The sequence below is a fragment of the Petaurus breviceps genome, unplaced genomic scaffold (assembly GCF_028583685.1).
Source record: "Petaurus breviceps papuanus isolate PSGF00001 unplaced genomic scaffold, PetGlider_PUasm1.0 77, whole genome shotgun sequence".
NCBI classification, from domain to species: Eukaryota; Metazoa; Chordata; class Mammalia; order Diprotodontia; family Petauridae; genus Petaurus; species Petaurus breviceps.
This window is the reverse complement of record NW_027186492.1, coordinates 13,381,131-13,393,340: the sequence shown is the minus strand read 5'-3', so window position 1 is coordinate 13,393,340 and position 12,210 is coordinate 13,381,131. Positions and strand designations below refer to the sequence as shown.

The 12,210-nt window shown below is 33.0% G+C and overlaps 1 protein-coding gene across 4 annotated transcripts in view; it reads right to left on the bottom strand.

The window, feature by feature from the left end:
- The window catches only part of STRN3 (striatin 3), a 104,784-nt gene that overhangs the window by 46,888 nt on the left and 45,686 nt on the right, over positions 1-12,210 (bottom strand). For 3 of the 4 annotated variants that reach the window (XM_069105995.1, XM_069105997.1, XM_069105998.1), the window contains exons 2-4: positions 9,876-9,979; positions 5,794-5,867; positions 2,012-2,093 (exon numbers count right to left, since the gene is read on the bottom strand). In XM_069105995.1, the coding sequence (XP_068962096.1) occupies positions 2,012-2,093; positions 5,794-5,867; positions 9,876-9,979 (260 nt within the window). The remainder of the gene's footprint in view (positions 1-2,011; positions 2,094-5,793; positions 5,868-9,875; positions 9,980-12,210) is intronic. The other variant, XM_069105996.1, reaches the window with a different exon arrangement.

Sequence of the window (12,210 nt, the reverse complement as noted above, 5' to 3'; positions counted from 1 at the left end):
AGTTGTGGTATATGATTGTGATAGAATACTACTGTGCTATAAGAAATGACAGCCGTGGGGTTGGTTTCAGAAAAACCTGGATATGAACTGATGCAAACTGAAATGAAAAGTGGGAGATATTGTACACAGCAACAACATTACTGTAATGATGATTAATTATAAAAGACAAGTACTCTGATCAAGACAATAACAAGAAAATTTATTCTAATAGACCCACAATGATAAATGCTATCCACCTAAAAGGAACTGATAAACTCTGAGCGCAGACTGAAGTCTACATTTTTTTACTTTATTTTTGTGTCTGATGGGTGTGTTTTCTTTTACAATATGGATAATATGGAAATATGTTTTGCAAGACTTTTACAAGTAAACTCGGTATAACTCGACATATTGCTTGACTTCTAAATGGGTGGAGTAGGGGCAGGATGAAGGGAATTTAGAACTCAGATTTTAAAAAAATGAATGTCAAAAACTTTTAACTAAGAAATATTTAGCAAATTAAATAAAATATACTTTAAAAAATAAAAAACCGCTTAGTGACTGATATGATCTACAAAAGATTTATCTTCTCAAGTATAGGTAGTACCTAATTTAAGATAAAAACTGTTACAGGAAACAACACTGTACAGCAGATCATAAAATGAACCCAATGTTAGGGAATTACACTGATAAAAATGCCTTTCCAACTCTCCCCTATGCCCACAGTTTGTAGTTTTACTCTTTAATGAACCTTCAATACTGGTCCTATTTTACGGATAGCTACTAACATGTAAATGGAAGATAAAAAGAACCTAAGGTAAAACTATTATAGTTAGCTATTTATGCCTTTCTTGGACTAAGACTTCCTGATTCATGACAGCTAGACTTATAGATTCTCAGTTGTTCAATTTAAACTGATCATTCAGAACGCTTTTTGTTCCCTCAGTCTATGCCTCTTCCTCCTCAACTTAATTATTAGACTGTACCTCAGGGGACAGCATGAAGTCATACACACTACACAGGCAGTCAGAACCAGAGGTTTAATAGTAGCAGCTTATAGTCGCATGTCAATTAAAGGTTTGCAAAGTTCTTTACATTATGCTCTTATTTGATGCTCAAAATAGCCATACTAGGTAAGTACTACAGGTACTTACACCCATTTTATAGAAAAGGAAACTGAGGCTCACAGTGGTTAAAAAGTAAGGTTAAGAGATTTTATACCCATATTCAGTAAAAGCAACTGGTTATAAAAGGATGGTTCTCGTTCTCCAGAAAAGTGGAATGGTATTACACCATCCTGTCCCACTTCAAGAACTATTCGTATCTGAATTAAGTTTATTTTATTGAATCTCAGTGCACCTGAAACAGCTTTTAGGTTACTTCATTCCCTTAAAGAAAATGACAATAGAATCTATTAAATAATTTATTTAGATATGTACTTTGCTCTAGCCAAAGAATTGCTCTGAAAAAATTGTATTTAAATTGAATTTTTATGAAGTGCTTTAAGGAATGATTATCTGGGGATCAAATCAGGAGTTAATACCTGGCAGGACAATTCCAAATGTGACACATTCAAATAACAAAGGACAGCTCCAAGCTAGGGAATAAGCTTAAGAGTAAGTTTTTTGCTCTTTGTCCCACTATTCCTCTTTCTATCTTCTTGCTTAGGCAAAAACCCTTTACTCTCAATACTGTGTTCCCTTCCTACTAATCTACCAACTGCAGGTTAAGGAGCTAGATTGAAGGAAGTATCCTTCAAAAGGATATATGAATAAGCGATTCTTCAATTTGAAAATAACAACAAATTTACAAACTCCAGGGAATGAAGGAGACCATTTCGCCATACCCCAACAACCAAACAACCACCTCTTCCCTCTAAAGAGCCTACTAGGGAGGGAATGAATAAACGAATTCATTAAGTGCTCATTATCATAAAATCTTATTGGAAATTTCATGAGGTTTGTTATACCAGGATTCTAATTTATATAATAAAGTTTAACTTGATATCATTTAAGCGTATTACTTTACTCACTGTCTTAATAGCTGTCTGCCTTGTTTCCAGGTCAGCTGACTGTTCTGAGGTACTGTGGGAACCTCTGTGTCTTTGGTTTCTTCTGAAAAGGAAAAGTTCATTACTAATAGCTGTCACTCAAACTACTAAAAATATTTGCAAAGTTGCTGTTTTGTAGTGCATAACCAAAACCTTAGGGGGAAAACGGTAAAATTAAAATAAATATTTAGAAGAAAAAAGTCTACAAAAATATTATAATCTAGTTCTAAAAATACAAATTAATCTAGTTCCTTTGAATCAAGTAGGCTTTATTGAAGCTTAGATACTCTGATGGATACAAGATCTAATTAGATAATTAGAGTCCCTCTAACTGAATAGCTCACAAACCATCCTTTAAGACTTTGGTTCACACCCTCCAGGACATTTCTCTGAGGGAGGAGGGGAGAAAAAGCACCCAATATTCTAGGGGCCTTCCTTTTGGTCCTTGACAATGCAAAGAGCCTAGGAGAACATGAGCTTTGCAATGATTATTCCTTGCTCTAATGTTGAATGAGTCATCTCCATTCCTAGTCATATATCTGATATTATCATTTTTCACTCCTTCTACATAATTTTATTTTATAAATATACTGCAATCTACTCATATCAACCATATGTCTCTCTGAATTCCCCTCTGGGTGACCTACAAATAATTTTTCAGAGATTAGGTATCTAATGATTCCTAGAAAACCACATCACTGATAGATTACTACTACTAAAAATAAGGTTTACTTTTTGTTTTGTTTTTTTTTAATGGAGATGTTTAGGGGTCATACTGAAAGTAATGCACAGTCTACTTTCCTCCTCCTATTCAGCTCCGGTTCCAGTATATTGTTCATTACCAATGTCTGGCACAAAATAAGTGCTTAATAAATACTTCTTGATTGATTGACCTGAGATTTTTCTCTCAGATATACGTAACAATGGACAAAGCCTACAGATTGCTCAAACAATTAAATATTACAGTATGAACAAGAGGCATTCTTTATCCCATTGGTTTTCCCCATGTGGAAAATTAAACCAAACAAACCTCAAAAGAGATCACATCTAAAATGCTTTGCAATGTTCTGGGGCTTAACACATTCAACAAGTCATAAATCACAAACCAGAGCATCTGGAGAGCTTCACAGGGAATCCTTTTGGTATTCATACCTCTTCCATGACACTAACAAACAACTCTGGAGAACATATATTTGTTTTATGCTCTGCTTTTAGTTTATAATGAAAAGGTTAACAAATTTGCTGAGTAGAGTTTCTAAAGGCATTTTGCTCTGTGGAACTGCTCTTTAATAGTCAACAATAAGCGGAGGGGAATTTTGTATTATTCTATACCTATTTACTATGTGGCCTGATTATACAAAGTTTTTTGAAACTAATGATATAGGTTAATTTTCAGAACTTTTAGAAGCCAAGAAGAAAAACTCTCACAAGCAATTTCTATAAACACTAAAAATATATGGTTTTCTACCTTCTACTATAACACATAGCTATTAGGCAAGTTAAATAATTATTCCTGAATCTGAAAATTTCATGAGTTAATTGAGAATCTGGTATTTCTATTGAAACTTTTTATGATCACAATATTTTTAGTTGTTAGGTAACAAAAATAAAAACGAACAATCACTTTAGGTACTGAGTCACATTTTCTTCTGATTTTACAAATAACTGAAATTTAATTTTGGGTCTAAAGACTAATAATCCACAGCATAAAATACAGGGGTTATCACAAACTCTAGCAAATAAAACATGTTTACAATTACCTCTATTAAAACATTGGAGATGGACTACTAAGAAATGATAATTCAGATTAAGATGTAGAAGACCAGTGAACTAGGAATTGGAAAATGAGTTCTAGGAATACAGTGTAACTATGGGAAAGATAGGTCCTCTTTATTGGGCCTCAGTTTCCTCTTCCATAAAAGTAGGATGTTGGACTAGATAATTATTACATTTGCTTTAATTACCAAAGTTCATAATTGATCTAACTACTCAAAGGCACTTAAGAATTGAAAATTTTTTGACAGGATAGCACAGTTTTTACCTTTAGAATACTAAAACATTTGCTTTGCAACACTTTTTCCTTTTTCTCCCTTCTATTATCAACCGTTACTTCATTCTTTTTGAATTATTTAAATTTTCCATAGTTCTAGAAATCACATATGAAAGTTTAGATCCTTGCCCCAACTCCTTTTCTTGAATACATTTCTCACAGAACTGAGCTTTAATTTCACATCTTTACCAGTAGGTGGAGCCAGATACTAGTTAACATTTCAGTTATCTCTACTTCTGGGCTATAAGGTATACACCAAAAACTACAGAAGTAAAAGTAAAATCTATCAAAGGAAGACAGATACACCAAGATAAAAAGAGTCATATCTAGTATATTATAGAAGAGAATGAGATAGTGATATAGATAGTATAGAAAGCCATAGACTTGAAACCACTGGGTTCAAGTATCAGTTGTTTCACTTAGATTAGTAATGTTGTATATAAATCACTTTAAACTTTCTGTTTCCTTACTGTAAAATAAGGATAACATTTGCCTCTATTTCTTTCAGTTTTCACAAGGATAAAATATATATAAAGTGCTTTGTTCTTTAGCACTTCATAAAGTTACTGCTATAGAAGTTAAAATATTTAAGCTTTAAGGGACTATAAAGATCATTCAGTTGAGTCTAAGTTCCTCATTTTACAAATGAGGGGAAAAAAAGAATCCACAAGGTTCTAAGTCAATCAAAACTCAGAGTTATCATCTCAATTATATAATACAGAATTCTGATCGTTAGAAAATCAAACCAAAATACAAAGATTAAAATAAAATAAATCATATTCAGTGCCTACACACTGAATATGAATTAAGGTATAAATATTGAAATATGATAATTTGACCCATGAGATGGCATGAGCTTTCAAAGGAAAAAAAAAGGAAAAATGGGGGGAAAGGGGACACAGTAACTGAGTGTTAGAGAGGTTAAGTGATTCATACAATATTACCAAAATAAGAACAGACGACACTTGATCCTAATGACTTCAAGTCTACTGCTTTCTATGCCATATCACCCTGCTTCTTTCTGTGATACATAGATGTAATTCTATTTATCTTGATACCACACCAGAAATTTGGTGCCAAAATTAAACCACTTCCTCCTAAGCTGAATTGCTGAGTCAGTAAGTGGGTTACTTATAGGCAAGGGTAAAATTTGGGCCTAAAGTGATGTGTACAGTCTCTTTAAATCTTTTAAATGACCAGATCCAGTCATCTTCCCAGCCTCCCAGAGTTAATTTAGCTTGCCATAACCTTTCCAGATATTGAATATTCTCAATGTAAACTTGTAAATATGTGTGGGGATGGAACAGAATTATGGGTGGTAAAACAGTAAGTACTCAGAGCTCCCTATAGATTCTGATTAAAATGTAAAGTTGCTCCATAGTTTGGGATTAGGGTTATCCACAGGAGGAATAAATAACAGGACATCTATTAGCCATCTATTAGCTTTACACACTTGATTTTTCAGTTTCACATCTCTTAAAAAAAAAAATGACTCAATTGTTACATTTAACTAATCATATCAAAGCAAAATACATGTATTAAATATATTAGCTTTAAAAATTCACTTTTTTCATCATAAAAAGCAACCCAAGGAGGTAGGGTATTAATATGTATGCATGCATGCCTGTTTACATATATGAATATATGTATCTATATATACACAAACACATACCAACATATGCATACGTGTGTATGTATGTATAAATGTATTTACCTGATTCAAAAGTTGGCATTTTCAAGTCACCTTGGTTCAATTCTGTGCCATATTTTAATTTATGGTATTTTGCCCTGAAAAATAAGAATAAATTAGTAAAAACAAAAATTCACCAAAACATTTTATGCCCTCAAATAAACAGGTGTTCAATTAATAATTATTCACAACTACATAGTCCTTTAAGATTTACAATGCATTCTCCCAAGAAAAACTCTGTGATATTAGTTTAACTATTATAACCCCTATTTTACAGAGAATCCCTATTTTTTAGAGAAAGCTGAAGTGATTTTGTTCATCAAGGTAATACAGATAACTGGGATTTGAACTTAAGTCCTTTAACTCAAGTCTAGCATTCTTTCTACTGTGCTATCTTATTCCAAATTCATTGTCCTAGATTTTATCTATAATCTTATTATGACTGATCTCTTAAAGCCTATAAAGTTGAGTGTCTAATTTGTTGGCCTTTTAATGATTTATAAAATCTTTTTTTCTGACAAAAACCGAAATTAAAATCCTGAACTACTTATGACAGTTTTCATCTTTTTATCCCCATTCTATCTATCACCAGCTAAGTGGTGCTGCAATGCATAGTGTGTTGGGCCTGCATCCAAAGTCTTGAACTCAAAGCCAGCCTCAAATAATTATTACCTGTGTAATTCTGGCTAAGTCACATAACCTTTGTTTGCCTCCTTTTTCTTCAGCTATAAAATGGAGATAGTAAAAGCATCCACCTTGCAGAGCTCTCATGAGGTTCAAACAAGATAACATTTGTAAAGCACTGTGCACAGTGCCTGGCACAGGGCAGGTGCCATAAAAATGCTGATTTCTTTCTTCTTCCCTCCCCTTTACAACTTCTACAAGATTTAACACTCAACTACTATTATGCACTGTCCTCTAACTATATTGAAGGACAGCTGCTCATTTCTTATTTTGCAGCTGTATTCCCAGTCAGGAATATTTTATTGAAAAAAAAACCCCCCCCCCCCCCCCCAAAAAAGGGAGTTGATAACCAAGATAAGGAGGGAAATGTTTCAAGAAAGCTGCCTTTGTTATATTCAAGTTAGGTGGCCTAGATGAACTACACCCTTAGGTAATCAGTGATAATCTGAAAAACTGTGAATAATAGGTAAGGGGCCACAGAACTAATGAAGCACAAAGTATCATTTTTTTCCCCCAAAAGGAGAGAGGAATGGAATATGCAAACTAAAAGCCAAGTAAGTTTGACTTCATTTCCTTGAAATATTAAAGAGATGTCAATTGGTCAATAAACATTTATTAAGCATCTAGTATACATGTCAGGAGTTAATGATATTCTAAAAAATAAACCAAGATCACAATAAACCAGCTCAATCTCATCAAGATTATCATGCTGCTGGTTTCAGAAAAACTAGACTTACATGAACTAATGAAAAATGAAGTGAGCAAAACCAAGAGAATCTTGTGTACAGTAACAAGGATGCAGTAAAGATGATCAACTGTGAAAGACTTAGCTAGCTACTCTTGTCAACACAATAATCCAAGACAAATTTTTTTAACTTTTTGGAGGGCAATTGGAGTTAAGTGACTTGCCCAAGGTCACACGGCTAGTTTTGGTGTTCCGTGTCTGAGGCCACATTTGAACTGAGGGGCTCCTGACTCCAGGGCCGGTGCTCTATTCACTGTGCCACCTAGCTGCCCCTTCCAAGACAATTCTTAAGGACTCAAGATGGAAAATGCTATCCACATTCAGAGAGACAATTTATGGAGTCTCAACTCATAATGAAGCATAAATTTTTCACTTTATTTTTCTTGAGGGTTTTTTAGCTGTTTTCTTTTGCAACATGGCTAACATAGAAATGTTTCACATTTACATTACATGACTGAACATATATAATCTATACAAAATAGCTTGCCTTCTCAAGGAAAGGAGAGAAAGGTGAAGGAGAGAATTTGGAACTCAAAATTATTTTTAAAAAATGTTAAACAAAATGTTAATAAAAGAAAACTCACAAGGAAGCAAAGAAAAGATGGACAATTCTCAACATGAGTATTATTTATCATATAGGCTTTCTTGAAATGAAAATTTATTGTTACATATTTTGAATCCTCACTTATGTTCTGCTATGCACACATTTTCTTTCTAACTTTGTATTTAAGTTCCAATATTTAAGTTTATGTTATGTTTTTGTTTCTTTTCTCTGTTTTCTATTTGTTGAAGTCTAAAATAAAATTTGGGGGAAAAAATGTTAAGAAATACTTTTCACATGTGATTGGGAAAAAATTAAAAAGAATCTAAAAGAATTATCAGACTACAACAGGGGTTTATAATCTAGAGTCCTTGGATAAATTTCAGGGTGTCTGTAAATTTTAAAGGGGGAAAAATGCAGCTTTATTTCAGTAAGTTTCAATGATTTTCTTTGAGATACTAATTGTTTTATTTTATGCATTTTAAACATTTTTCTGAGGAGCTCAAAGAGTTCCATGACATTAAAAAAGGTTGAAATCTTCTGCGGCAGATTATTTACTTTTTTGAGACAAAATTGCTAAACTGGTAGCACAGAGAAATGTTACAGACAAAGTTACTAAGATTTCAGTCAAGTGCGTTTGATAAAATATATCACAGTAGTATCATGGAAAAACAGAAAGATATGTGCTACACAACATGAAAATTAGAAGAATTCATCAATGATTGGGCAAAAAAGATTTATCATTATAAGTCCAATGTCAAGTTAAGAAGTCTCCAATTGGAAGTGCCACTGAGTGGTACTTGGCCCAGTAAAGTTTAACAATTTTATCAAAGACTTAAGAATCTTTATCAAATTTGTAGCGGAAAGGACTAGGAGGGATTGAGGACACAAAAGAAGACATTCAAGATTTAAAGAGATCTTAACAAGCTAGATCATTTGACTACATCAAAAATTAAACCAAAAACATCATAGGATTTTAGATTTAGAGCTGGGAGGAATTTTAGAGGCCAAAGAATGCAGACCTTTCATTTTACAAAACAAGGACACCAAGGCTGAAAGGCCTAGGTAACTTGCCTAGGATTAAACAAGTTACTTACTGTCTGAGATAGAATTTAAATCTGTGGGGGGGGGTGTGGGGGTGTGCGTGCAGGTGGGTACGGGTGTGTCTGTGTCTGTGTCCTGGAGCAACAGCAAATGGTATAGTATGGGATACAGGACCCAAAAAAAGTAAACAAAAGCTTGGCATGCATTGAGAGAGGCACAGAATCAAAGGCCAGCTTAAGAAAGCTAATGATCAGTTGGAGAGTGCCAAGGAGAACAACCAGAATGGTGGAGGATCTATAATGTCATATGAGGACTAGTTGAAGAAATTTGAGATACTACTGTCAACAAGAGAAGGAAGATGACAGCTGTTAAAAGGCTTTCATGTGAAAAAGGGATTTGACTTCTTCTGATGGCCCAAGAAGGAAGAACTAAGAGTAACGTGTATGGGTGGAGGTAGCAAAGATAAAAATCTAAGCTTGGTATCATTAAAAAAATTTCTTTATCATTAAGAGTTACCTAAAAGTAGAATGGGCTGTCTCAAGATACATTAAGTTTCCCTTCACTGGAGGTCTTCAAGCAAAGGCTGAATGCCCACTTGTGGAGTACAATGTTGAGAGTATCTTTATATAAGGACTGGAATAGATGGCTAAAAGCCTGGTATTTTTAAAGCACTTGCATAATGCAGAACATATCTATAAAACTATATTACAATACTATTCAGATGACTGTCCATTTTCAAATAATTTCCCAGTGGGACTAACAAATAATATCCCCATATATTATCACTTCACTTAATACCATGATTTATCAGAACCAATTCATGATGCTGGGTGGGCTATGCTTATATAGTACTAGATGTGTGGGTATTTCTTAAAAAAAAAAAAAAAAGGTAAAAATCTGAAACCCTAAATTAATTTTTATATCTATTTAAACAATTTAAATATGATTTATTTCTCCTAATCATCTATAAGAATACTCCTTTTACATCTGTATTTCAATTTATACTTTTCAAAGTACTTTTATGAACACTGAATTCGAGTAAAGAAAAACAAAATCATTCATATTTCAGTTATATGTATGAAACATACATACCTTTCTTGTTTTAATGCATATTCTAACATTTTTATTCTTCTTACTAAGTCTTTCTTCAAGTTTTCTTGACCTTTCCTTTCTCCTTGTAAAAATGCTATTCGAGCCTAGAAAAATAAAAATAGTATTTACTAGTAAGTTTAAAATATTATCTAAATAAAGCATACTGGAACCTGATCAGTTTATAAAACTTAGTTTTTTATAGTACCTAACAAAAGATACCATAAATCTTTGTAAAAGTTATTTCATAACCTCATTAATATTTCCGGTCATCATTCTGAATTCGATAACTTTACAGAATCACAAAATCTCAAAGCTGAAAGAGACTTCAGGGCCATCTAGTACAATCTACAAATGGCAAGAATTCCCCCCTGTTAAATAGCCCCAATGAAGTATCTTTAAGTCTGCGCTTAAAAAGTTGTCTATTTCATTTCTGTATTTATCTATTAGGAAATTTTCCTTGTATAACAGTGAAAAATGCATTTTTCTAATTTCCAACCATAGCTTCTGATTCAAAAAGACACCAAAATCACTCTTTCCCACCACTCACCCCTAAAAAAGGATAAAATGGGATTAAGGGTCCTGTCCCCCCCTTACTCACTAATGAAGCGTAAAGAACTTCACTACTTCCTTGTTCTCTGAACACCCCCCAATATTTGCTTAGAATTTCCTACTGTAATTGAAACCTTGTTCTCTGAACACCCCCCAATATTTGCTTAGAATTTCCTACTGTAATTGAAACTATTTCATAAAATGCTAGTTTTCTAAATACTGAGACTCTTCGCCTACCTAGAGTTCAGTTCAAGTTTTAAAAATAAATAAATAAAAGATCACTAGCCTGATTTAAACTATTAAGGGAAAATGAAAACTCTTAAGTGTTAAAATTTTGTTTAGTAAAATAATATAAATCATCCAAGATGTGTCAAAAGGCATAAAGGACAATGCAGTGTGATACAGTGTGAAGAGCACAAATTTGGAGTCCTAGAAGTATTTAGACTTTGAGAAGACCTGGGTTCCAATCCTGCCTCCATATCACAAGAGGGAAAATCACTCTACCACTCTGGCTTCAATTTCCTCATCTGTAAAATGAGGAAGATAGTCTCTATAATTTTTCTACCAAGAAATGCTTTAAAGAGAAAACACAGAAAAAAATAATCTTAATATTTTGACTTTGGAATTTGAAGACATCATTTAGAAATAAGTAGAGTTTTAAAAAATTATTTAGAGAAGAACAAACTAAAGAGGAACATCATTACTCACTCACCTTTTCTAAACTATTGATATTTTCCAGGGCTAAGTACCAAAAATTTTTCCTATTTCACCAAAACCAAGTCCAATTGATCATCTCATCTGGTAGGTCAGATCTTTCCAATGAATAAGCCATCTTATTAAGTTCCATAAAGATATCGTGGCATTCAAAGAAAAATAACCCAAAGGGTTTTTACTAATCATATATTGTTTGAGATGATGACTAATGGTTAATAATGTGCTTTGATTTATCTTCTGAAAAAGGTCTTCCCTCCTCTTTTCCAACTTGAGGCCAACAGGAAAGAAAAAAAATAAGTGGGAAAACTAACTTTGGGCTAATTCTAGTAATCACAAATAAGATTAATGTGCAATGTAAATAACAGAAATAAGAGAGCAACCACCTGAAAATTTTAAACTCCTATTGCTGAAGCAATTAAAGTGTTATATTGTAGCATTTTATCCATATAAATAAAATAAGGAATAAGGAAAATTAATGGGAAGGGGGACTTTATCTGTAATAAACATAAGGAACTAATATTAAATTTGAGGTAATATCTTCAAACTGTCATCAACATTCTACATATTTTCTATGTCAGATTTGGTTCAATAAGAATAACAGTAAGATCATGAAGATTTCTGCAGAAAAAAATAAAACTTTATCAACAAAATAATATACATAAAAACCCCCCAAAAGTGGGACATTTACACAAACTAAGGGAATAAGTAGCTAAAATTAAAACAAATGAAATCAGGGGTAAACAAAAGCTAAAATCTACAGGCCAAGAAAAAAGATATCAATTCAAATAGTTCTACATAATCCATAAAGGGGATATATGAATGCAATTCCACAATGCAGTTGAAAAATATAGGTGCTTCCACCTTCATGACACACCAAGAAAAAATTCAGCACAGACAGCAAAAACACTGCCACATCTTCCAAACTCTGAATTTAAATGCATTCCTATTGAGATCTTCAAGGAAGGAAAGATACTGCTTAGATATTGGTACTGTATCTTATTCCCATAACACTATGACATAAAGAGGATAGATATTAAACACATTAGGAAACAGAGTCATAGGTTACCTTACT